We start from the raw sequence: 27,040 nt of genomic DNA, 5'->3' as shown, positions 1-27,040 counted from the left end.
TTATAGAAATGCATGGGCAAGGCTTAGAATGGTGGAATTCAAAACCAGCAACCCACTTGGCTGAAACTCAGTATTTAGATTGAATGTCTGCAAAAAAAAAAAAAAAGTACATTCTCTCTCCAGGGAGATTCGTCTTTATGAAGACTTTTTGACCTTCAGATTGAATGGTTAAGATCTGGCTCTGCTCAGGATTTTAAAGGGTTAACTTTAGTTTATTTACTTTTATGGTAATAGTTTAATTTTGCTGCCTTCTGCTTAGATTTATGCAGGGTAGCTTGGTTTTTTTTTAATTATTACTGAATTTTATCTTATTTGACTATTAGATTGCAATTCATGGCTTTTATCCTTTTGCATGTTTTTTTTTATATATTTACTTTTTCAAATGTACTTTAGTTGTTTGTAACTTTGTATCCTACTTTGAGTGCCTGGAAAGATGACTTATAAATTAAATACAATTTCAGAGCCCTTTATGCCACAGATAATACCCAAGAAAAGTCCAATAATTTTTAATTTTAATCTAAACGTCCCCATAACCGAATTATGATAGCAATCAACTTGCATGTTCGACATTTCTTTTCCTTAATGTTATCCCCACTTTAGATAAATTAACTGCCAAGAAATACTCATTCTCCTAGGACAAGCAGGATGGTAGCCTTCACAGACAGGTGACATCATCAGATGGAGCCCAGCATGGAAGACCTTTGTCAAAGTATCTAGAAATTTGATTGGCACACTGAGCATGCCCAGCATGCCACTATCTGCGCATCCAAGCTGGATCCCCCTTCAGAGTCTTTTTTTTTTTTTCCCCACGGTGTTAGTTGCCTCGTGGTTTTGGAGCTATGCCCTACACGTACATTTTTGTTTTTTTATACCTTAAAATAAAAGATTTTTTTCCCGTCTCAACATCTGGACTCCTTAACCAGACGGTGTCACTCCTATGGCGTGATAGGTTTATTTTCCTCCCTCTCTGCGGTTGATTCCCAGCATGTTACTCCTGGGTGTCCGTCAGCCATCGACTGCTCGCTGGTTATTTTTCATGGCGTACGGTTTTCGTCGATGCCCCCAGTGCATGTGGACCATGTCCATCACTGATCTGCATGAGGTTTGTATCCTCTGCCTGGGGGCATTGCACGAGGTCTGAAGGTGTCAGCTGTGCGATCAGATGACCCCCAAAGGCTGTTGTGCTCGGCTTGATAAAATGGAGAAGCTCTTTGACCCCAAAAAGTCTACTCCATCCACACCAGCATTGGAGTCTTTGACCCTCCGGGGGTCGAGGGGAACCACTGGATATGCTCCAGGGAGCGAGGAGCAGGTGGATTGGGGAGGGCCTATGTCGACGTTCAGCCTTCTCGGTGATGGGGAAACACCGGGCTGAGCATCGTGGGAAATCCCATAAACACAGACATCGGTCACTGTCGGATCATGGCTCTGGTTCGGTGTGGCACCAGCAGCCGCCATGCCACCACAAACGTGAGCCCATGGTGAGGAGGCGCCATCCTCTGACAGACCCAGGAGTCCCAGGTGTTTCCCACTGATATCTGTGCCAGGCTCCGAGGAGGCTCCAGTGTTGCCTCGCCTGTCCTCTCCGTACTTTCAGGAAGAGTTGGACCACAGGGTGCAGAATGTGGTGCTCCAAGATCTGCGAGGCCTCAAAACCACCACTGGCCCCCATACAGATGCCAGAGCCTGCGCAGTCTCTCTTGGCACCCCTGCTTGAGCGCCTGGACATCCTGCTCAGTATACTTCTGATGCAACTGGTGCCCAGGGGACCCTTTGTTCCCCAGTGGCCACCGATGCCCTCCTCCGGAGCGATTCCCATCCTCCGGTCCTCTGAGGAGGAGGATGTGCAATGGCCATCGGCACTGCCAGGTTCATTGGTCCTGAGGCCACAGTTCCCCCTGCCTGTTCCTGGGACATTGAGATCCTCACAGCCATCGGCACCTTTGCTGCCTTAGAGGCCACCAGTGCCCTCAGTGCCCAGGCTGAGGAGCTTGGGACAGGGCTCACCTGTGCAGTCTCCCCCCCCCCCCCCCCCGGACCTCAGCAAGGAGGAGGGTCCATATGATCCATGGGGAGATGATACTTCAGATTCCTCTTCCGAGGACTCTGGCGATCTTCTCTTGGAGCCTTTGCCACCGGATGAAAGGCGTAGGTCTCCTCCAGAGAATCTCTCCTTTGCGAGCTTCGTCAGGGCCATGGCTGAAGCCATTCCCTTTCAACTCCTCATGGAGGAGAACGCTCAACATAAGATGCTGGAAGTTCTCCAGTTTGTCGATGCCCCAAAGGAGATAGTGGCCGTTCCTGTCTGCTATATCTTTAAGGAACTTCACCTTAGGATATGGGAACATCTGGTGTCAGTTCCTCCGGTAAATAGGAAGGCAGACACCATCTATTTGGTGCAACAGACTTTGGGTTTTGAGAGATGCCATCTCCCTCACCAATCGGTGGTAGTGATGTCAGCTCTCAAAAAGGCCAAACGTTCCCGCAGCCATGCCTCCGCCCCTCTGGGATGAGATAACAGGGAGCTGGATGCCTTAGGTAGAAAGGTGTTTCAGGGCGCGATGCTCATCACTCATGTCACCTCCTACCAATTATATATGACCCAATACAACCAGTTTCTCGCAGAATGCCTGCAGCAGCAGGTGCTGTTCTCTGTGATGATCAACAGGGTCTGGAGGCAGGAAAACACAAGGTGAGGTCCACCTATGATGTTTTTGAGACAGCGGCCAGAGTTGCTGCCGTGGGCATCTGTGCCCGTAGGATGGCCTGACTCCACACCTTGGACCTTTGACCAGAGGTCCAAGAAGCTGGCTGACTTGTCCTGTACAGGAGAGAATCTCTTTGGGGCAAGGTCAGGGATGAGCTAGCACTTCCGATCTGCCATCCTTTGTCAGGAAATCCTTTTTAGCAGCAGCAGAAATATTATCCTCCTGCCTCCCGGGCTTGCACATCCCGTGCTGGTTCCAGGGGTCGCTCTCGTCAGCAGATTCCAGCCAGCTCCTCAGCAGACCCGCACAACGGGGTTTTGACTGGAGGTGAAGGAGCATGGGTCAGCACGCCATATCCCTGGCCCACCACCCCCCGGTAGGAGGCAGACGTCTTTGCTTCGCCCACTGCTGGCCGCTCATCACTGGTGGGTTCTCGCTATCATCTGCCAGGGGTATTTACTGAATTTCAGAGAAGTCTCGGCGGACTTTCCTCCATGTCCATCGTGGGGTTCGTCGGCTTTCTGCAGAAAATACTTTTATCAGAGCTCTCTGCCCTTCTAATGGCAGGAGCCATTCCCGTTCCCCAACGCCAGCAAGGCTAGGGGTTCTATTCGAGGTATTTCCTGATACCAAAGAGAACTGAGGGCCTATGTTCCATTCTCAATTTCAGGGCCTTGAACAAATTCCTTCAAAGGGAAAAGTTCAGAATGGTCTCTGGGCACTCTGATCCCACTCCTCAAGGGAGGAGACTGGCTCTGCTTCCTCGATCTTAAGGATGCCTTCGCCCACATTGTGATCCTCCCGAACCACAGGAAGTATCTTCGCTCTGTGGTTGGACAGGCTCACTACCAGTAGTGGGTACTGCTGTTTGGCTTGGCCTCAGCCCCTCAAGTCTTTACCAAGTTCCTGGCAGCGGTGCGAGCACACCTCAGGTGTCAGGCGGTAAACATGTTCCCCTACATGGACGACTGCTTGGTCAAAAGCGCCTCCCAGGAGGGAGCACTGGATGCTTTGATCTTGACCATACAGGTGCTGCAATCTCTGGGGTTTTTGTCATACACTACCTAAAATCCCATCTTTACCCATCCGGACTTCATAGGATCAGACTGGACATGACTCAGGCAAAGGTGTTTTTGTCCCATGATCAGGCTCTCACCCTGTCATCGCTGGTGACCTTAGTGTGCAGCAGTCAGCAAGTTCCTGTTTGCTGCTTCATCTGCTGGGCCACATGGTGGCCTCTGTCCATGTCACCCCACTGACCCGCCTTTGCATGTGCAGGGTGCAATGGCGCTGTGGTCGCAGTGGAGGCAGGCATCCCTGACCTTGAGACCCATGTCTCCATCACGCATCCTCTGAGGGTCTTCCTGTCTTGGTGGGAAAATCTCTCCAATCTGGAGCAGGGGATTCTTTTTCAAGCTGCCCTGCCTCAAGTAGTGCTTACCACCAATGCCTCCTCCCCCCACAGTTGGAGGGCCCATGTGGACAACCTCCCCATATAGGGTCAGTGGACGGCTCAGGAAGCTTTGTGCCAGATAAACTTTCTAGAACTTCAGGTGATTCATTAGGCTCTTTGGGCGTTTCGAGACCTCATGTCCCACAAGACAATCCTGATTCGGATGGACAATCAAGCAGCAATGTGGTACATCAACAAACAAGAAGGCACGGGGTCATTCCTCCTCTGGCAAGAGGTGGTGCAGATCTGGTCTTGGGCTCTGTTGTAGGACATGTCTCTGCGAGCGACTTATCTGGCTGGGATGCTGAATGTGCTGGCAGACTGCCTGAGCCATTCTTTTCAGCCACATGAATGGTCACTGAATCCGGCAGTGGCAGCCCAGATTTTCCACCTGTGGGGAATTCCGGATGTGGATCTTTGCCTCCCTGTGCAATTATAAGTTGAGCAACTTTTGCTGGATGAATATCCAGCCTCCGACACCTTTGCTCTTTATTGGGGCACAGGTCTCCTGTATGCGTATCCTTCTCTTCCGCTAATCATGAGGACCATGATTCTCGTAGCCCTGTACTGGCCCAGACAAGTCTGCTTCCCTCTCCTTTGAGACTTGTCGATCAGAGATCCCATCAGTCTGGGGACTGCGCCCAATCTGATAAAGCAGGATCAGAGCGCACTGCGCTATCCAAACCTCCGGGCGTCAGCCTTGACAGCCTGGATGTTGAGCACTTCGTCTTGCCCCATTCCGAGGTTCTTGGACTACTTGTGGCACCTCTCGGAGGCCAGGCTTAAAACCACCTTGGTCAGGGTCCATTTGAGTGCGGTCAGTGCTTACCATTGAGGCGTCACTGGCACGCCCATCTCTGTTTAGCCTATAGTAGATCACTTTATGTGGGGTCTGCTTCAGCTGAAACCCTCCACCCCTGGCCGCCTGTTATGTCCTGGGACCTCAACATTGTGTTAGCGTGGCTCATGCACCCTTCTTTTATTCCTTTATGCTCCTGCGATCTGAAGTTCCTCAGATGGAAGGTCCTATGCTTCATGGTGATCACTTCAGCTCGTAGGGTTAGTGAGCTTCAGGACTTGGTTACATACCCACCCTAAAAGAAATTCTTTCATGATCATGTGGTCCTGTGTACACATCCCAAGTTCATACCTAAGGTAGGGGCTGACTTTCACATCAATCAATCCATTGTTTTACCCACCCTTTTTTCCCAAGGCCCTATTCACACCAGCGGGAACAGGCTGTACATACATTGGATTGCAAGAGGGCCCTAGCATTCTATTTAGAATACACAGCACAGGCCATAGGCAATCTACTCAGCTCTTCATCTCTTTTGATAAAAATAGATTGGGAGTTGCGGTGGGAAAACAATCGGCTAGCAGACTCCCATCTCGTTCTGCTACGCACAATCGGGCCTTCAGCTGGGAGGCCAAGTCAAAGCTCACTCTGTGAGGGCTATGGCGGTGTCAGTGGCCTACTTATGGGCGGTTCCCATCGTCAAAATCTGCAAGGCGACGACGTGGAGTCCCCTAAACACATTTGCTGCCCACTACTGCCTGAACAAGGTAGTATAGAAAGATAAAATTTAAAAAAAGGTAGAAAAATGGAAGATTCAAAAAGGAAAAAGAGGAGAAAGGGAAGGGACTTCCTGAATAAGGATGGTCTACATGACAGTAGCTCGGCCAATCCGTCCTTCACAACCTCTTCCAAGCTTAAACACAACCTTCCCTACCTAAGGCCCTTTGGTTGGGATCAGGCTATCTCCCTGTCTAACCAACAGCTCTGCAGTTGTGCCCATTGGCACTCGGTTTGGTGCCTGTTGGTCATGTGGTTGCTGGGAGCAGCCTGTAGCTTGGTATTCAGCCATCTGTGAGGACTACCATCCTGCATGTCCTCTGAGAAAGTGCAGTTGCTTACCTGTAACAGGTGTTCTCCTAGGACAGCAGGCTGTTAGTCCTCAGGAAACCTGCCCGCCACCCTACGGAGTTGGGTCCTCATGCATTTTATTTTATTTTTTTGCTTGTGAATTCTGTTACGAGACTGAAGGGAGACACCGTGTGGCCACAGGGTTAGTGGCATGTTGGGCATGCTCAGTGTGCCAGTCAAAGTTCTAGAAACTTTGACAAATGTTTTCCGTGCCGGGCTCCATCTGTGAGGACTAACATCCTGCTGTCCTAAGAGAACACCTGTTATAGGTAAGCAACTGCGCTTTCTTTCTTAATTAAAGGTTAAATCTAACATTTTCAGTTTGAATCCAACCTGATTAGTTGATACACAGGGCACAAATACTCTATAAAAACCTGGACCTGCTCTTACCTAATGTTTATTTTTAGGTTCCATTGCATAAAAATTATACACAAAAGCAGGACACCAATTATACAGTACCGAGGTGGATAGTATTGCCCTATATTGAGAACCTCTAGGACGACTGGTGAGTAAATTTGGCTTCTCACAGGAGAAAAATGAAGTGAGGTTAATGGCAAATATTTTACTCTGATAAAGGCTGTGCAATGGATTTTCTTCCCATGGTTCTAGCATGTTCCATTTACTTCACTTTTGGGGTAATTTTCAAAACTGGGGGCTGCTGCGATGTCCATGGGCAGATTGTACACCAGTTCTCAAAGGGAAATTTCAAGCATACTTGCCCTTTGAATACCGCCCAAGGAAAAAGTACCTGCAGAGATTAGCACCTGCTTATTCTGTGTGTACTTTATCCTGGCAAAGCAATACACAGGGAGCCTAACTTTTAAATCTATTTGTGGTGCTAGCTTTGCATGTGCAAGTGGCCGCACAGAGATTTATCCTGGTATTTAGCAAACTGTGCAGTGAGAGTTGCACACATGCTTCTGCTCTGAAAGTACACACGAGTATTTCCAATATAAGCATACGTGTGTATATAAATCCCGATTTATACACAGAGGCGGGTATTTTATAAAAGTGTGTGTACACCATGTTGAAAATGCTTGTGCATGTGCTTGAAATCTCCAGTTCTCAAATACCTCTGCCAGTTCACTCAGTCCTTCTATGGTTCACCTAGACCCACTAGCACTTCACCCTGAACCCAAAAACTGCAGACAACAGGCAAGTCCGATTTCATTTTGTGAGTCAATTAGCGGCTGGAAAATCAGATGAACAAGTAGGCTAATGTATACATGCATATCTCTTATAAAATAGCAACAACTGCATCTGCTTCTTGATGCTGCCCCCAGATCCCCTTAGATCACCCCTACGTTTGGTACTGGTAAAATGTATGCACGCATCCAAAAATACCCACGTGCTTTCAATGTCTATAAAATAACCTTATGTAAATACGGGCTACTTATGCGCACATACATGCTACTTTTTCCACGTAGAACACCTTTTAAAATGTATTCAATAGTTATGAAACTGCAAAACTCTGTGCTTTGGTGCCGCGCTAACCCTGCCCTGGGAGTGCCAGGTAAAACGATGCGCGTTCTACAGCGCGTGCACTTTCACCAGGATATAGGTTGGGCAGCTTTCAATAACCATTGGGGTACATTCTCCTGTGCTCCTTGAAAATTGACTTTCTTTATCCGTATTTCTTATTACTGAACAGAGCAATAACATTTGTAAAGTTAATGTGGGTCCTTTGGTATTTAATGCATCATTAAATGCCATCTTTACGATGCATAAGGAGATCTAATTTCAACTTGTGAATTATAGCAGTTTTACTTTTTATCTTGTTTTTATGTAGGTGGCTAAAGAAACTGTTCAGAGATGAGAGTGTTCTCATCAGTGAGAAGGATATGACCAAATATAATCTTGGAGCATAAAAAGTTACCACTACAGTAAGCATTAACACCATTATCGGACACAATGAATCCAGCTAATATCTGTTTATAAATGTAGTACCTGTACTGCTCATAGCTTCCCCCATCTTTTAGTCCTAAACGGGAAAGAGGAAACAATTAAAACTGGTGCTCACAATAACTGAAATGGAACATTGTTACAGGGATAATGTCTTAAAGACACATAAGTAAAACAAAAATAAACTCTTATCCTAGCTGGTTGGGGGTCTTAATCTCACTTGTTGCACAGGGAGAAATAACATTATTCCTGCTGTAGCATACCAAAAGGCTCTTCAGATTTCTGGTAATCCTCTGAGGTTCCAAGATGTTTCAAACTAAGGATGTGCAATCGTTTTTCCATGAATTAGGCAATTTCGTTGAAATTGCCTAATTCAGAATGGGTCGGGAGAACTGAAAAACAATTTAATTTTCTCCGAAATTTCGGGTTAGCGCGCACTAACTCCCTGTTTTCGCACGCTAACCCGAAAATTGGGCCCCCCCCCCCCCGGAAAAAACCCCAAAACCCCGAACCAAGGGAAAAATGAAATTCCCGCAGGGGGACCCCCAAAATGAAGCCGGTCACGATATTGAAACCCGAAGCACATCTCTATTTCAAACCACCATGAAATGAACTGAAGGTAGATATAGCATAGTGCCTCCAACTTTGATTTAAAAGCAAGAGGATGGCATCTCCTTTTCAATTTTAATTTAAAAACTAGCTGGAAAGAAGCTGCCATAAATGTCTACAGAGGAGAATGCTTGTGACCTCTTCACCTAGAAATGTGCAGACATCCCCTGCCAGGGTACAAGAGTTCTGACCACACCTATTTCTTGCCCAAGTGCTGTCTCGGAACTGGCTCTGCAGTATCGGCCATTCAATCTGTTATTTATTTACTTAAAATCTTTTCTATACCGTTGTTAAGTTATATACCATCACAACGGTTTACAGATAGGCACGTATAGTAATGTTAACATTGTATTGGGTAATACAATAAGGTTCTGGTTACATAATTTCAAAATAAAGACTATTTGTTGAATGTCCTAAATCTTTGTCCATTTATACGTGTAAAAGATTTACTTTACATGTATAAAACTTTTGTACTGTATATTTTATCTAATGTTAGCGGTGAAATAATAAAATAAAATACGCACATATTGAATTTCGTGCTGTGTGCTGATGTTCTGCTGCCTGCTTTATTTTTTCTCTTCTACGTTCTCTTTGTAAAACGCTTGTTTGAATAGCTAGGTTTTTAAACTTTTTTTTTTTAAAAAGTTTGACATTTCTCTGTAATCTGATCTCAAAGGGCATGGTGTTCCATAGTATAGGTCCTGCTAAGGATAGTGCCCGCTCTCTAACTTGGGTCAGTCTTGTTATATATCATCAAGCGCCCAAATCAAGCTATCAAATCTATACTTATCACCTTGGGTTGAAAGGAGTTAGGTTCCTGAAAATGCTGACTTGGCTTTATCTCCGTGGGCCAATATCATAGAACAGGTGTACTGTGCAATAGTGTGAATTAAATTCTAATTAGTTTTATACTGATCCGACTCAGTGAAACCAATTCAAACATAAAAGATAATGCAAATTTACTTATAGCCACCTCTCTACCACCCCCCCCCCCCCAAACACACACTAGTATTGTGTGCAAGAAATTGTGAAAAAAAATTTAGAATGTCTCATACTGAAAATTTATATTTAAAACGTATAGCGGTGAAACAGGTACAAGACATTTGTTTTTCTCTGTTGGGAGTTGATGGAAACTGCTGAAAAAACTTACCCAGCTCCATGTGTCTGGGCCTTGGGTTACATTGCTTATACCCTTTGCAGCTTCTCAGTTCCATGAGCTGCCTGTGCAAGTGGTTGAGGACGTCTCTAGTCAGTGTGTTCACTGCATTGATAAGCTGAAGAAAAGACAAGCTATTACATCACAAGTTCCAGGACCAATAACAACAGCTGTAGTGCAGCTGCTGTGAAGTATGCAGCATTCGTCATTGGTGCATGTAAATAATGTTAAGTTCTCACCTATCCTATTTTATAAGAAAAAAAATACAGCTCAGATGTGACAATGAAAGATGATACTGGGGCATTTGCATAGAATTATAGGAAGGTAGGATTGGAGAGGATCTCAGGAGCCCATCCGTCCATCCCTTTGCTTCCAAGCAGGATCCAGTAGGGATGTGCATTCATTTTTAAAAGAAATGCAAAAATGTAACAAAACACCCACTTTTTTTGTTCCATTTAAAACAAACAAAAAACCTTCAGAAATTTCAGGGATTTTTTTTCATTGCTTTTCATTTGGGAAAATCAGCTGGGGGGGAGAACCTGAGCAGCCAAACTAGGAAAATCACCTTTTTTTCTAGAGTACACATCCTTAGCTCCCTCCTCCCTTTACATATCGCTGACAGTGCAGTAGTCCATGTTTGTGAGAGCTGTTTCTATCACATTCTGAATCTGATTGATTATGATACCACAAAGCTACTCCAATCACAGCCCAGTATGTGGGTGATGTCAGCTATGACGCTACTTAAGTTTGTGCTGCTCAAGAGTATTGCAGTGAAGCCGCTCAAAATAGTTCAGAAAGAATTCCTCAAAAACACCATTTGTAATTGATACAAGGTGGGTATCATCAATTGTCACATGTTTTTTTGGGAGTTCTGGAATATAAACTGAAGTTTCCAGATAACTCTAGATAATCAAGTTCAGGCAGAGACAGTCTACACTCTGCTGCCTTTGCATCTATGAACTTCTTGTAATTTCTCAAAGGTAACCCTGCAAGGAAGGCTCAAGTAGGTGTCACTCCAATTAGCACCTCACAGACAGGCCAATACAGAAAAAAACGCGCGGAAGAGCTGGCGAGCGCACAGGCCACTCTCCTGGGCGCGCGATTCAGGAGAGTGGCCTATGCAAATTAGGGCCGGCGGTAAAAAGAGGCGCTAAGGACACTAGCGCGTCCCTAGCGCCTCCTTTTTGACAGGAGCAGCAGCTGTCAGCGGATTTGACAGCCAACGCTCAATTTTGCCGGCGACGGTTCTCAAACCCGCTGACAGCCACAGATTCGGAAAACGGACATCGGCTGGGCCGATTTTTACTTTTTTTTTAACTTTTGGGGCCTCCGTCTTAGTATCGCTATGATATTAAGACGGAGGGTGCACAGAAAAGCAGCTTTTTCTGCTTTTCTGTACACTTCCCCGGCACCAGCAGAAATTAACACCAGCCTTTGGGCAGGCGCTAATTTCTGAAAGCAAAATGTGCGACTTGGCTGCACATTTTACTTTCTGTATCACGCAGGAATAACTAATAGGGCCATCAACATTAATTCTATTCAACCAGAATAGAATTCAACCAGATTAATTCTATTCAACCAGATCTACAACTTCCACATGTAAAAATGTTATTACTAATGTAAATACCTCTATCTAATGTTATCCTCTCCCTTCTCTTCTCTTCTCCCAGTTCTATTACCTTGTTATTTGTAACTGCTTCCTTCCACACTAATAGGTTATTCAACTGTTCTTTGTACACCCCTGTTATATGTAAACCGGCATGATGTGTTTGCAACACGAATGCTGGTATATAAAAATTTTAAATAAATAAATAAATCAACATGCATTTGCATGTTGCGGGCGCTACTAGTTTTGGGAGGGTTGGACGTGCGTTTGACACGCTATTACCCCTTCCTGTATAAGGGGTACAGCTAGCACGTAGAAAACGTGCGTCCAAACCTGGGACTGTACTGTATCGGCCTGAGAGTAATTTCCCATGGCATGTGTCTTCTTTACCTGGTATGGGTCCGCGTTGAGATCAAAATACTCCAGGAATCCAGTGGCAAATTCACAAAACAGGAAGTTATGAGTCTCATTAATTGTCCTCATACACCAGTAGGTATTGTTGTTGGCACTGGTGCAGGCACAGAAAGGACCCACTGAAAATGAAATGTTTAAAGATTACTGTCCTTGAAAACTTATCGGGGGAAAAAAAGACAAGTGTAGCGGAAGAGTAGGTTAGTAGGGATGTGAATCGTTTTTTGACGATTTAAAATATCGTCCGATATATTTTAAATCGTCAAAAATCGTTAGAAGCGCGATACAATAGGAATTCCCCCGATTTATCGTCAAAAAATCGTAAATCGGGGGGAAGGGGGAGGGCGCCATTTTGCTGTACGGCAAAACGATTCGAGTTTAGGAGGTTGTTCCCGGACCCCCGCTGGACTTTTGGCAAGTCTTGTGGGGGTCAGGAGGCCCCCCCAAGCTGGCCAAAAGTCCCTGGGGGTCCAGCGGGGGTCCGGGAGCGATCTCCTACGCTCCTGACGTCGGGGGACAAAAAAACAAAATGGCGCCGGTGCTACCTTTGCCCTGCTGTCATATGACAGCAGGGCAAAGGTAGCACCGGCGCAGCGGAGGCCCGAGAGTAAAAGATCACACGGGACACTCCCTCTGGACCCCAGGTAATTTAAGGCATTTTGGGGGGGTTCGGGAGGGTGGGGGATTTATTTTAAAGGGTCGGGGTGGGTTTTAGGGATGTTTTAGTGTGCCGGTTTTCCCGCCCTCCCCCGATTTACGATTTACACGATATTTTAAATAACAAAACCGCGACGATCCGATTCCCTCCCCCCCCCAGCCGAAATCGATCGTTAAGACAATCGATGACACGATTCACATCTCTAGTGGTTGGAGCAGCTATCTGCAAACCAGGGAGATCGGGGTTCAAATCCTACTCCTGCTCCTTGTGACCTTGTACCCTCCCTCCACTGTCTCAGGTAAAATCTTAGATTATAAACCCTTAGGGGACAGGGCAATATCTACTGTACCCAGAACAGAAAATGAGAGAGAAATGTGGCTTTGTGAGGCCACTAGTTTGTCTCTCTTTCATGAAGAAATAAAGCTACAGCCCTGTCTTTCTTTAAGTTAGGCCAGTTGATTTTTCTATGATTTATTTTAGCCAACTCCTGCTAGCCCCCTGGACCTGAAACGGTATATGCACCACATGACATGGAGGAATAATATGCAGTTTTTTCCTTTTTTACATAAATAATGGAAGCTATTAAAAAAGAAAAGAAAAAAAATATTGAGTGCCTAAATTTTATACCCTTAAGTTAGGTTCTTAATTTCAGTCAGACTTAGGGCCCCAAGTTTTCAGCTGAAAATTCTCCAAAATTTATTAATGTAAAACTTAAGCTCTTGAATTTTAGGGCAACCATACATTTGCCTAGATTTAGAAACCTAAGGGCAGGATTCATCAGTCCTCGCAGAATGACGAATCTCATGAAAAAGGGGGCGGGCCTGCGAAAGGCCGCATCCGTTTGCACCGCGGTGGTGCGATTTCGTCGGCCGCAGTGCTGCCGGCTGTAGCCTTTCACAGCAAATAGCAACACCGTAAAAAGGTGTAGCTATTCGCCGTGCTACTGCCGGCGATAATGTTCCTCACATTATCACCGGCAGTGGTGCCGCGGCCAATTCCTCCCCTCCAGCAAACTTAAATCCTATCGCACGCGAAAAGGCCCTTTTCACGTGCGAGCCCTAGGTAAATAACCCCCTAAGTTTGGTGTCCAGTGCTGATAATTAGTGCTAATTTCCATAACTTTTTCTCCGCCTCCATAGTAACTCACTTTTTAGAATCCTAAAATTAGGAGCCTAGAGGTTGATATTCATAGGGTTTGCCAGGTAACTTTACCAGTAGCCCTGACAAACCTCTAGTTTTAAACTTCCGACCCTGCTGAACAGATATATCTTAATCAAGAAATACATTATCCTGCTAAAATGTAGTCAGATAAAGAGGCAGGTCAGGGGGCTTTCAGGAGGCATGGCAAAAATGGATCCAGCTCGTGCCAAGTTTTAACCCTAGCTGAGTAGGTGTGGTCAGAGGAAACACTGCACTGGATACCTGGCTAACGTTTTAGTCAGGTATATTCCATTGTATCTGGGGAAAGGTTCCCTGGGTAGCTTTCCTGCTCCCTGGCTTAGTCGGTATGGATCTATTAGTGAAACTCAGGACTCTAAATTTTTGGAACTCAGCCCTAGTAAATTTCCAAAAGGGCCAATTTATGTGCCTAGCACTGGAACCCTTTGAAAATTGACTTCAGCTTCTTCCACAGTCTCTTTGTCAACAGTAGCTCAAAACAACAGTTGATGTTATCAGGGAGTCTCCCATCCCTTGCCTACCACATTAATTTCCAGCTTAACTGTGGTCTTCCCTGAGAGGCGCGGCTGCTTCCTGCAGTACAAAGCTCACAGTAATGGCCATAGCACCTTCCAACCAGGCAGGATCCCAGTCTGCTCTTATAGGAGCCTGTGTGGACCGTCACCACTGGGGAGCAGTTTTGGTTCAGAGGGTGTGAGATTATTTTGATTAGTCAATTTTGGGTAAATCAACAGAAGCACAAGGGGGGGTGGACCTGGAGAGATGATCTGATTGTGCTAACCCTAAAGTCAGAGCTTCTGATGGCACCATGCTCCTTACACCTTCTCTATGTTAGCAGGTCGCTGCTGCCCCAGCCTGTAGCTCTGTCGGTTTTGTCTCTTTTACCTTTCATATTTTAGCTATCACCCAGTTTGTCTGCACATACGCACTCATGATGTTCCTGTGCCTTCTCAGTGGTTGGTCGGCTGGTAAACCCTATGCAGAATGAAGGTGCTTTGGCCTTACGTGTCCAGAAAGGGGCAGTCTGCCAGTGCTGGTTGTCGTGCGTGAAGCAGGTGAGGCCTGGCATGCTGCACGTGTCATTGTTCTTCAGCCTCTTCAGTAGCTTGCGCAGCTTCTTCTTGCGCCTCTGCTCTCGGAGGAGCCACACCTTGTCCTTCTCCTGCAGGGCCTTTCTGTGTGCACAAGGCAAAAGGGTCAAGGTGAGTGCCATCTGTTCCAGCCCCTTCCATCCTGGCAGGGTTTACTCTCCAGTGGCACCCGTTCAACCACTGTGTGTGCATCCCATTCAAAACCAGGAACACCATCCCACGGGAAGAGTGTTACCCAGTAAGTCATGGAGCATTGCAGTATGGGGTACTCTCGCCAGGGAATACTGTCCTTCCAAGGTAAGAGTGCAATCTACCAAGTCAGAGTATTGACAGCTACCTACCAACTCGCTGAATGTCATAGTATTGACTAGAATCCTCTCAGAAGAGTTGATACCTCATAGCATATAATGTCACAGATTGAATATGGACTCCTGCTCCCTCCCCATGGGTGGATGGCTACCTACTGACCATGGATGGCTACCTACTGACCCACTGAAAGTGTCAAAACAGGGAATATTGATTCCACCCTCTACCTCCCAGGAAGAGCACTATGGAGTCAGTGTCACAGCAGGCGTGAGACCTACCTGGTCACAGTGGGGGGCAATATTCGCCTCTTTTAGGACTACTCCAGGGCATGACCAGAGTTAGTCTCTGATTATCAAATTAACCTGATAAATTATCTGGCTAACTCCAATGCCATTCCAGAGTTAAAATTTTAGCCAAATAATTGCCCAAACTATTCCAAAGTCGACATTTAGCCAGATAATTCACAAGGGTTATGTGAATTATTAGCCATGGTTAATGCCTCAAGACATTCAAGTTTCCAGAACTTAATTGTACCAGGTGAGAGTGGCTAAATGAAGTATCTGCTGTCTCTTGTATATGTAATTAATCTTTCTTCTACATTCAATGAGTGATGAAAATCAAAAACCCTTCGAAAAACCTGTTTTATGATTGTTAGGGATGAACCTCCAGTAGCACATCCAGCTCTCATTGAGGAAGTCAGGTGCACTATTTGCACGCCTCATTTGAAGCTCACTAATGCACATGGGACTCTCTTTTTGGTTCAGTGGTTGCATTGTGAAGACTGCAATTTTATCCCTCTCTTTTTCAGTTCTTTCTTTCATATTCTATGCAGTTCATTAGTTTTAAAAACACAATTTTTTTTGCACTGATAAACAAATTCTGCACCTACTTAAAAGGATGCGCTGTAGATCCCTTGTGCTTCAGCTTCCCTTTGTGTTTAAAGTAACTGTCAGTGGGGGGAAAAAAAAGCAGATTGTGAGTTTTCAAGGATAGGAAAATGACAACCCAAACCTCCTCGAGCAAACACGTAAACCTTAGCTCACTTCCAGACACCCAAGTAAGCACAATGCATCTTATTATAAGGTCTTTGTTCTCAGTTTCTATATCTTTGCTATATTGTTTCCTCCAAGTAAAAAAAAAAATAAAATAAAATAAAATCAAGCAGCATCGAGGCAGGCACAGCTAGCAATCCAAAACTCAAAATGTAGTTTTCTCCCTGTGATATTCAGTATTGCATTAGACACTAGAAGAACTGGGCTAAACTGAATTTGTGAAACACCAGTGACAATAAAATGGGGAATCAGGGTTTGAAATGGGCATACAAAATATGTATTACCCATTTTTCTGTACCTATGAGGTTAGGGCACGTAGTACCACCAAATCCACTACTCCCCTCCTGAGAGCGGCTCCACCGCACAGACAGCCCTGTCCCCAAAATATCTTATGCTGCACTGTTCTAACATAGCCAAGGTATCCTACGGGTCCATAAAAGAATTTCTTAAATGGGCCTATCTTCTCTGCCCTTTCCCCAACTCTTCTGTCTCCACTGTGGGGGGAAGCCTAACCTGGGCCCAGGCACTGGAAATTTGTTCTGTGGGTGTCTTACCATAGTTCTTCGGGACAGGTACCTTGACAAAATAGGCTGGACTCACTGGATGGGTGTTCAAATTAACTGAGATTGATTGTAAAATAATCAATAGGAGCAAATAATAAAGTGTCCAGGTACATCCAGATTCTTTAGCCATAAAGGAGTATGGTTTACGATGTCTCCCTCTGGTATGGGAACCAGGTGTGGAATGAGTATATGTCCCCTGACCAGTGCGTGGATGTCCCCCTTCCCTCCAGTACCTGATGGCCAGAGGACACTCCTGAACTCCAACCTTCCTGTGTCCCAGGGTAGAAACTCTCTTGGGGGTCTCCACAGGCACTTCAAATCCTCTTCTCCCTTAGGTATCTCTTCAAAGAGTCAGACTGAGGACCCTTCTGGAGAAAAAGTCTCTACTGGAATAGTTCCTATAGTCCAGTTCTGGGTAAGGAAGGGGGCAGAAAATCCTTCCATCCCACTTTCTATCTTGACAAAAACAGTGCTGGATCTTCTAATACAGATCACTGCAGCCTCCTCTTGATGGGCGAAGGGATGTGCACATCCCTCCTGCACCTCCGGAGAGGGGACATCTGCCTCCCAGAAGGCAGACTTTAAATAATCTGAGCAAAGTGGCAAAAACAGACTCTCTCTTCCCTCCAGTCCTATCACCAAGGCCTGGCGCAGGGTGGTGTCCCTCCCTTCCTTATCTAGGCCAGGGGTCTAAATTTGGAGAGAACACTGAAAACACTTCCTCCTCCTTCAAAATCAAATCTACACTGCCTCCCAACTCCTAAGCTAACCCTCCCTAACCAGATTGGGATTCTAGCACCTAGGCAATCCTCAGAGGGAGGTGCTTTAGGGATGGGATATCCCTCCTAGCTGATAACTAAAAGGGTAGGGATCTAGGGCCATCTAGTGGAGACTTCTTAGTTTCTACACCATGAATTTTAAACAATTTAAGCACAGGTGTGTGGCAGGCTCAACAGTAGAAACTTGTTTCTCGTTTTGAGATACAGTAATGCTATACAGCTGCTTTGCCACTGCTTAAGTGAGATGATGATATTCCGCTCCGGGGCTGTCCGGTCTCAGATGAGTTACCTGAGCGCGGTGATACTGACCCATCCGACCAGCTGGATTTGTCAATCCAGTTTAGACTTGTGCAGTATCCTAGCCAACTTTCCCTTTATAGAAAATTTTGCAAATATAAAACTGTTCCGTTAACAGCCCTCTGCATGCGGTAATGCTATGCCAGATATTGCTACTATGTCATGGTTATATCTGTGAAAATATTGTTTTATAAGTGAGTCACCCAGAACTCAGAGAGAATTGCATTTTAGTCATGGTAAGCTCACTGCCAGCAGGCGTGATTGACCGTAGCCTGGAAATAGTTTAAACTATTATCTTCAGTGTCACTATGAGCATGCAACTCCGCTTTTTAAAGTCATTACGCTGGCTCCCTGTCTGCTTTCACATACAATTCAAGCTCGTCTTACACGCCTGCAAATACATTCACTCTGTAGCTCCTCATTACCTGTCTTCCCTCTCCCTACAGCCTTCCTCATGAACCCCATTCATCCATTGCTCTTATCCGGGCCCTTCTCCTCCACCACCAATTCATGACGCCTCGCTTTCCACCTCGCAGCACTGTAGACATGGAATGGATTTCCCGGCTATGTGCGTCGTGCTTCCACTCTGGCCATATTCAAATCCAATTTTTAAAAATCACCCTTTTTGAAGCTGCTTTTAAATCCTATGTACTTGTCCACAATAAATAGGTTTCCCACAGACTCTAGGAAGGAGGACTGTTTCTTATGTGTATCTGTCTGTACAGTAGTCTGTATGTCTGGTGGTGGTTTAGAAATGCTAAATAGTAGTGGGAGTAAGAACTGCAGCAAAAGTAGTCTGCATCTGTCGCAGTGGTGCAGATCAAACTGTGGTCCTCTGCTTAAGCTGCACAGAGAGGGCTTCAGGGACTCCCTTTGCACTCTGATAAGGCTATTGCTTGGCTCGGTGACTGAGCACATACTAAATAAGCCGCGTACTAAAATGCAGCAATCTGTGGCATGAAAATGCTCCCCCACCCCAAGAATTCACGCTAGGAATTCCCATCAGAAAACTGGTGGCCCTACTTCAGTTCAGACTGCTTACCAATCCCACACACACACACACACACACACACACCACAGCCAAAAAGGTAAAGCATTAACTCCTGTGAAAATGACCTCCAGAGATGGTTTTCTCTCTCACTGGTTACAAGAAAAAGACATTTGTGTCCTTTGTATCCTTTTTCTAAAGAGGGGGGTGGAGGCAGAAAGGGTTTTGTTAAATTTAATTTAAAAAAAAAAAAAAAAAAAAAAAGCAGTTGTGGTTTAGCGCTCGGTCACAGGCCAGATGACTTTTGCAGGAGTCTGAGGAGTGAACCTCAGAAGGGAACAGCAGCACTTCCACAGCAACATCTGGCTCCTTGGCATGCAGCTCAGCCATTGCACAGCTGCTTCGGGGACAGGGAAATGGCTTTGCGGCTCTCGGGTACTTCTGTCCACCTGCTTTGACTTGCTTTTATTTCATTTCAAAGCATTAAATGACAGCAATTGCTGAAGGTGGCCTGGGGGGGAAAAACAACTCCGTGCAGAAAAGCCTCAAACGATCACTTGATGTGGAAATTAAAACTTGAACCAGGTTATGTGTTCCAGGTTTGCTTTTCCCCAATAATAACTGTCAAAAGATTCTGAAAAGTAATTCTAGGGGAGGAGACTTTTTAAAAAAATTAAAAAAAAAAAAGAGAAGCTTGACCATAGCAAGAAACTTATAGGGCCTGATATTCAAAGCGCGTTCAGCGCTATTTAGCCAGATAAACGGGACTTATTTATTTTATTTATTTATTTTTAATTTTTATATACCGACATTCATGTAAATCATACTGGTTTACATTAAACAGACTAGCAGGAAATACATTTCCATAGTCTAATACAAAGAACATTTCTAATTAAAATTATTAACAAGCGAAAAGAAAAGGTAAAAAAAGTAGAATTTGCGCCTACGTTCAGAAGCTGCCACTTAGCTGTACAAGTCCCTTATAATGCTAAAGGTTACATGCACAAAAAGGAGGTGTGTACTGGGGGGGGGGGGGGGGGGGGGGGGAGCGAGTTAGCTGTAAAATTTATATGGCTAACTACCAATATTCAGAGTTAGCTGCATAAGTATCTGTGTAAATTTAGACGCGACATAGAGCAGATCTAAAATATACAGCTAAGTGCGTGTATATATACACGCGTATATTCGGAGGCTTCGCTGTGCTGCTTAATATGCATTGTAACTTCTAGGACAAGCAGGATGTTAGTCCTCACACATGGGTGACATCAGATGGAGCCCGGCACAGAAAACCTTTGTCAAAGTTTCTAGAACTTTGCCGAGGCACACTGAGCATGCCCAGGATGCCACTATCCATACATCCACTGGGGGTCCCTCTTCAGTTTATTTTTTTTTGCTGATCTTTTGTCTCGTGGATGTGGAGCTGGTGCTGTTTTTGGATTAGAAAACTGCCACAGTTGAGTACTGTTTCTTGTTTCATTGCTCTGGGTCCTTCAGTCTTCCCTGGCCTTAGCTAGTGGGCATCATGGTAAGTTTATACATTCCTCACGGTCGATTTTCGATGCTGCCATCCCCAAGTGACCGCCTGCCATCGGCCACGTGCCAGTTAATTTTTCTTATGGCATCTTCAGGCTTGCACCAATGCCCCTGGTGCCCTCGGACTATGTCCATCATGGACCCTCATGACGTCTGTATTCTGTGCCTGGGGGCATCACATGATGTCTGGGGGTGTGCATTCTGTGGCCAGATGACCAAGGGTAGCTGCGTGTGCCTCGATTAAAATGGAGAAGTTGTTTGGCCCCAGGAAGTCTGAGCTCTCGACCTCTGCATTGGGGGCATCGACACCTTGGGGAAAGGAGGACCCGGTGGCTTCCGGTCCCGTGTTATCTTCTCCACCGTCAGGTTCCCAGGTCAAATTAGGCACTGGGGACAGGCCTCTTTCTATTTCCTCTCGTTCCAGTTCTTGATCGTTGCCATCTCCCTTGGCTCTGGGGAAAGACTGGGCAGAGCATCGGGGGAAATCCAGGAAGCACAGTCATCAGTTGCTGTCCTCACATGAGTTCAAGCTTGGGAAAGCACCTGCATCGGCTGAGATGCCCCCGAAATGACCCCGGGCTGGGGAGGTGTTGCCTTCCACCGTGGCCGAGGGTCCGAGGTGGTCCCCACCAGTTCTGGTGATGTGCACCTGTCCCCCTCGGGGCTCCGAAGGGGATCTGGTCTCGCCTCTTCCGCCTCAAGCTGTATTTTCATCAGCGCTTGAGGAGGAGTTGGAGCGCAGATTATGGTTGGCTGTCGGCCGAGCCCTACAAGACATTGAGCCACAGGCCCTGTTGGGGCCGCCACCAGAGTCTGTTCCATCAGTGCTAGCACCATTGTTGAAGTTCTTGCCCTTGCTCTGCTGCCAATGCAGCCCTTGCCAGTATCCTGGGTGCCCTCGATGCCCCGGGGGCATCGATGCTGCCTCCATTGGAGGCTATTCCGGTGGCCGATTCCTCGGATGTGGGAGAGCCGTCGGGACCGATGGTTCTGCTTCTGTGGAAGACCCCATGGCTGGCGTTGCCTGGGACCCTGTCGGGTTCCTCGGCTCCACTGCCCTCAGGGCCCTCAGTTCCCTCGGTGCCTGCAGTGTCTCCGATGCCCATGGGGCTCTTGGTGGGTCTCGTCCTAAGGGCATAGCGAGGGCTCCTCCACTGATGTCCCTGGGCAGCCTGAGTGAGGAGAATGTTCCGTATGACCCCTTGGAGGATGAGGCATCCCTATCCTCTTCAGAGGATTCCAAGGACCTGCCCTCTGAGCCGTCCTCCCTGGAGGAGAGGTGTCTATCTCCGCCAGAGGACTTGACATTTGCCAATTTTGTGTGGGCCATGGCGGAGCCTGTATTTATCCAACTCCTCACCGAGGAGGGCTGTCTCCCCCTGTTGCAACAGCACTAAGTTGTTGTGCCAGTTGGCACCTGGTAAAGTGCTATTTGTCCTATACTGTTTTGGAGCAGCCTGTAGCTAGGGATTCACACATGTGTGAGGACTACCATCCTGCTTGTCCTAGGAGAAAGCAGAGTTGCTTACCTGTAACAGGTGTTCTCCTAGAACAGCAGGATGTTTAGTCCTCACAAAACCCGCCCGCCAGCCCGTGGAGTGGAGTTTCGTTATGTTTATTATTTTATTTTTTCGTAATCTATGTTTTGAGACTGAAGAGGGACCCCGCATGGATAGTGGCATGCTGGGTATGCTCAGTGTGCCTAGTCAAAGTTCTAGAAACTTTGACAAAAAAGTTTTCCGCACGGGCTCCAACTGATGATGTCACCCATGTGTGAGGACTAACATCCTGTCCTAGGAGAACACCTCTTACAGGTAAACAATTCTGCTTTATCCAGATAAGTTCTAAGCAGCTAAGTTATTTACAAGGGCAACTTTGAATATCTACCCCACAATTTCTAATCCAATATAAGGTAAAAATAAAACAAAATTATTGCTAACAAGGGGATGAAGAGAGTCAAGAAGCAAACAATTTGATGTTTTGAAGATGGCATCTTTCATCTGTCTATGCCTGGTCTCCACACCTCTTAGCAGTTACAATGTTTTGGAAATTAAATTTGTGGTCTCATCCCTGTCCTTGAAAAATGCCTGGATATGCTTTCTTTATGCTAATATTTAGTAGAGTGTGCATGGTAAAAAAATATTTCTGCTTTGTTATATCCTTTATATTTTATTTTCCATTCTATATCATTGTTTCATTTCCTTTTGGTTTTAGTGTGTGCCATATTTTTTTACAATCCACTTTTTTTTTTGTACAATGCATGTAACCTTTTCAAATAGCATGCACTCATTTGGTTTAGCAAGATACTAAAATGACAGAGACATTTTTGCCTATTGATGTTCTTTCCATGAGTCCTGCTACACCAATCCAGTCCAAACGGTAGGTTATGTCCCCCTACCAACAGATGGAGACAGAGTACATTGCTTTCTCCAGTGACGACACCACCACTATGTATATAGGTGGTGCAGCACAGTGAGAACCCAGTATACTTATGCCCAAGTACTGAAAAACACTGATGAACACATGAGATAACATTACCATTTATAATAAAGAGAAGGAAAATCTTACTATTTCCACTCTCCTGCTCATAGCAAACAGAGAGAAGAGCCTTAGTAAATCAGGCCCAAAGAAAGCAGGATAGGAGGATATGGAAATATGTGACTAAAAACACTAATGATTGCAAACAATATATTGTAGACCTATATCTGAATTGCGCACACCATACCACATGAGGTTCAACTTTCTGGGAGGGTCCTGGATTGGTGGAGTAGGATTCATGGAAAGAAAAATGAACAGATAATTTCTCCTTCCATTTCATCCTTCTTCACCAGTCCAGTCCAAACAGATGGGAAGTACCCAAGTTCCCACTAAATAGGGAGGGAGGAAGGTAAGGGCTGCTTTGAGAATGTTAGCTCCATAAACTACATCCTTTTAAGTGGAAATGTCATGGTGATAAAGCTGGACAAAGGAATGTAAGGATGACCAAGTTACCTGCCTTGCTGAAATCCTGAGGGGTAATGGAGTTGGCCTCTACCCAAGAAATAGACTGAGTCCTCATAGAAGAAGCGCAGATAAAATCAGGAGCTCTCTTACCCCTGACGAAGTATGCCAAAATGATAGTGTCCTTAATCCATTCTGTAATGGTTCTCCTCGAGGCTGCTTCTCCCTTGCATAGGCCTCCAAATGGAATAAACAACCTGTCCACTCTATGAAAAGAATTTGATGCCTCCACATAATCGGATGAACACCCTACAAATACTCAGAAAACTTATGTTTTTGCCATGACACTCAGCCCTTGAAAACGCCAGGACAGTAATTGACTGATTCAAGGGCAACACCAACAGGACCTTAGGCAAAAAAGAGGGCATGGAACAGAAAGACACAGAATCAGACCCTTCAATAAGATAAAGGATCTCTACATGACAGTACCTGGATCTCTAAAATATGCTGAGCCAAGCAAATGGCCACCAGAAAAACTGTTTATAAAGTAAGATCCTTCACAGAAACCTACTTCAGAGGCTCAAAGGGAGGAGCAATTAGCGCCCTGAGAACTGACAGTAACTTTCAAATCAGCATGTGGGTAAAAGCTAGTGCATGTGCATCGGCACACAGTTATTTTATAACTTGCACATGTATACGCGCCTGTTATAAAATAGCATGGTCATGTGCACCAAATTTTAAGTGGACGCGTGTATGAGCGTGCAAATCCTGCTTCTAAGTTGGGGAATTTTAAAAGGAGCACATGTCCACGTCATTGCCAGTTTTACCAGTTCATCCACCAGTTTGCCCAGTTAACAGCTAGGTCCTCCAGCGCTCCCTAGTTTGGTAGCCTACACTTCTGCCCAGTGACCCCAGATTCTTTAAACCCCTCAGAAATGGCGCAATCATTTTATTTTATTACCTAAACATCCTCCATAGCAGAAGTAAAAAGTTATGTGGCAGAGAACCTTGGCGTGCGTCAAGGAGCGTAAGTATTTATGCGCACATCTATTGGTCAGGCTCCAAAACGCCCATGCCCCACCCAAACCCTGCCCACACCCCACCCTTTTTTGGAAACATTGCAGATGTGTGCGCAGCAGGTTTTACGCTTCTATCTGGATGCTTTTTAAAATATGGTCTGCGTGCATAAGCCCGACTTGTTCGTACATCTCTTAATTAATACGTGCACCAGGCTTTTAAAGTTCATCTTAAATTGAGATCCCACTGAGGAATCAAGAGACTAAACAGAGGCTGAAATCTCTTCACTACCCACAGAAAATGGAACAAATCTGGATGAACTATCGAAGGTTTATGAATCTTTCCCCTGTAACATGGGATGGCAGCCACCTGAACCTTCATGCAATTCAAAGCCAAACCCTTCTGAAAGACAACTAAAAAGCACAGAATATCAGAGCACCAAGGAGATGAAGAATGGTCTCAGCAAAATCTCAAAGATGCACCACACTCGAATGTAAGCCAGTGAAGTACAGGTCTTACGAGCCTTCAATAACATGGAAATAACAGGAAGAGAAGCCCTTCTTCAAGTGCTGCCTTTCCAGAGCCAAACCGTAAGATAAAATTTAGAAGGGTCATCCATTACTATTTGACCCTGAATCAGGAGGTCCCTAGCATCTAGAAGACCTAGGGGCAGGCAACCTGAAGCCTCATGAGATTCACACACCATGGATTTCGAATCCTATCCAAAGCCACTAAAATTACATGGTTGCTCTCCATGTCTATCAGACATAGAAGCCTGCCAAGGACAGGAAGGCATAGAGAAGCTCCCCTGTTGGCCAGGGTTGAACCAAAGCATCTCTGCCCTGGGAACCCCTCTCCCTGTGATGGCTGAAGAACTGTGGAACCTTGGTATCTTTGAGAGTGGCCATGAGATCCATGCGAGGGAAACTCCACCAGAGCATGATTCGATGAAATGTGCCCTAGATGAATACTCTCCGGGATCCAGAAGATTTCTGCTTAGAAAGTCCGCTCACACAATACTCCTACCCCAAAATGTGGGCTGCCAACAAGAGCTGCAAATGTTCTTTTGCCCAGGGGAAAAAGATTTCTCTTCTGATATCCCCATAGTTCTAGTGTTGGCTTGCCTTTTCACATATGCCACCACCATAACATTGTTGAACAGCATCCGGACTGCTTTGTTTTGTATTAAAGAAAAAAATACAACAGATGCAAACAGAAGCCCTTGTTTCCAACCTGTTTATGGTGACCTCTGGACACCAAGACCATTGTGTCACCTGATCCAGACAATGAGCCCCCCAGTTGGAAAGACTCACATTTGTCATGACCAGAATCCAGGATAAAGGTCGGCCTGAAACCTCACAGAAGATTCTGAGGGATTGTTCACCACAAGAGACTTCGCTTAACCTCAATCACCAATGGCAGATGCACTTCGTAATTCTGTGACTGAAGAAAGCACAGAGAGAAGAGAACACTGAAGAGATTTCATATCAGCCCTGGCCCCAGGGTACCAAGTCCAGAGCCGCTGCCTTGGAGCCCATCTGCTGCAGGTAATCCCAAGCTCTGAAGGATAACTGAGAAGGAAATAGTGCATCTGAAATATCTTGATTACTCTTTCCATCATCAGAAAATAATCTGGCCTGTCCACATGTCAAAACGAATCCCCAGATATTCCAACAATTGGGAAGGAGCCAGATTGCTCTTTGCAAAATTGATGACCCAGCCCAAGCTTTCTAAAATTCGGACTACTCTGTTGGAGGTGCCTTTTTAGTATGAATTGGCCTTGATCAACCAATCATCCAGGTAGGGATGAACCCTAACTCATTTCTGCTTCAGAAACCATCATTGTAGTAAAGACCTGTGGAGCAGTAACCAAACTGAAGGGAAGCACCTAAAACTGAAAATGTTCCTGGAGGACACAAAAACACAAATATCTCTAGTCTGTCTCCTGAATGGGAATGTGAAAATAGGCTTCCAAAAGATCCAGGGAAGACAGATACTCACCCTGACAAACTGCCATGAGTACCGAATGAAGCATCTCTATCTGGAAGCAAGAAATCTTGAGGTTGTTTACTCTCTTGAGGAATAGAATGGGTCTGAAAGATCAGTTATCCTTTGTGACCACGAAGTAAAGTAGCGACTGTGCCCTCTCTCCACGAAAGAAACCAAGGCCATGATGTGTAACAGCTCGTCTCATCAGTTTATTGCAATTGCTTGCTGTTTGACAGCAGATGCGTATGGAGAGCTCAAAAAAGGTGTCTGGAATTGAAGCTCAGAGCTGCAGAGAGTAGCCAAAACAGATCAGCTACAATACCCACTGATCTGGAGTAATATGAGTCCACTCCTGTAAAAAGGCTGCAGGCGACTGCCTACAGGAAGAACCAAAAAGTGGACCCGCCAAGCTTCATTGAGAAGCCCAACCAACTTTTGTGGAGGAGGCCAAATCAGGTTTGTGTTTTTGGAAACCCTTTAAGAACTGATCGTGGCCCTTCGAGACCTGATAACCCTGAAAGAAATAAGCAGACTGCTTACCCAGTCCATATTGACTAGAGCCATGGAACTGACTGTGCCCCTCACCAACTGAGGGAAAGAGCAAGGCTTATCTTCCGGAATCCTCTGAGGCTGCAGATCTCCAAAATGCTTGAATAAGTGCTCCAAATCTTCTCCAATGCAGACCAATTCCAAAGCTAAAATAGTCATCTGGCAGCCACAACTGAAGCCACAAACTGAGAAGTACGAAGAAGATCATACTAGGCATCAGCCAGAAAAGCAGCAACGGGCTCCTTTGTAGCTGTCTCTGCACTTTCCTGGAGCTGTTGAATCCAATGCACGAACACCAAAACCACAAGATCCCCACAAATAAAAATCTGA

At 45.6% G+C, this 27,040-nt stretch overlaps 1 protein-coding gene across 6 annotated transcripts in view; it reads right to left on the bottom strand.

Annotated features, from left to right (window-relative positions):
* SULF2 (sulfatase 2) overlaps positions 1–27,040 on the bottom strand; it is a 371,939-nt gene that overhangs the window by 2,388 nt on the left and 342,511 nt on the right. For all 6 annotated transcript variants that reach the window (XM_029611055.1, XM_029611054.1, XM_029611059.1 and 3 more), the window contains 5 exons: positions 15,893–15,949; positions 14,612–14,781; positions 11,749–11,891; positions 9,747–9,870; positions 8,033–8,066 (listed from right to left, as the gene is read on the bottom strand). In XM_029611055.1, the coding sequence (XP_029466915.1) occupies positions 8,033–8,066; positions 9,747–9,870; positions 11,749–11,891; positions 14,612–14,781; positions 15,893–15,949 (528 nt within the window). The remainder of the gene's footprint in view (positions 1–8,032; positions 8,067–9,746; positions 9,871–11,748; positions 11,892–14,611; positions 14,782–15,892; positions 15,950–27,040) is intronic.

This window comes from Rhinatrema bivittatum, chromosome 8 (genome assembly GCF_901001135.1).
Source record: "Rhinatrema bivittatum chromosome 8, aRhiBiv1.1, whole genome shotgun sequence".
NCBI classification, from domain to species: domain Eukaryota; kingdom Metazoa; phylum Chordata; class Amphibia; order Gymnophiona; family Rhinatrematidae; genus Rhinatrema; species Rhinatrema bivittatum.
The sequence above is the reverse complement of the archived record's forward strand: the minus strand, read 5'-3'. Positions and strand labels throughout refer to the sequence as shown.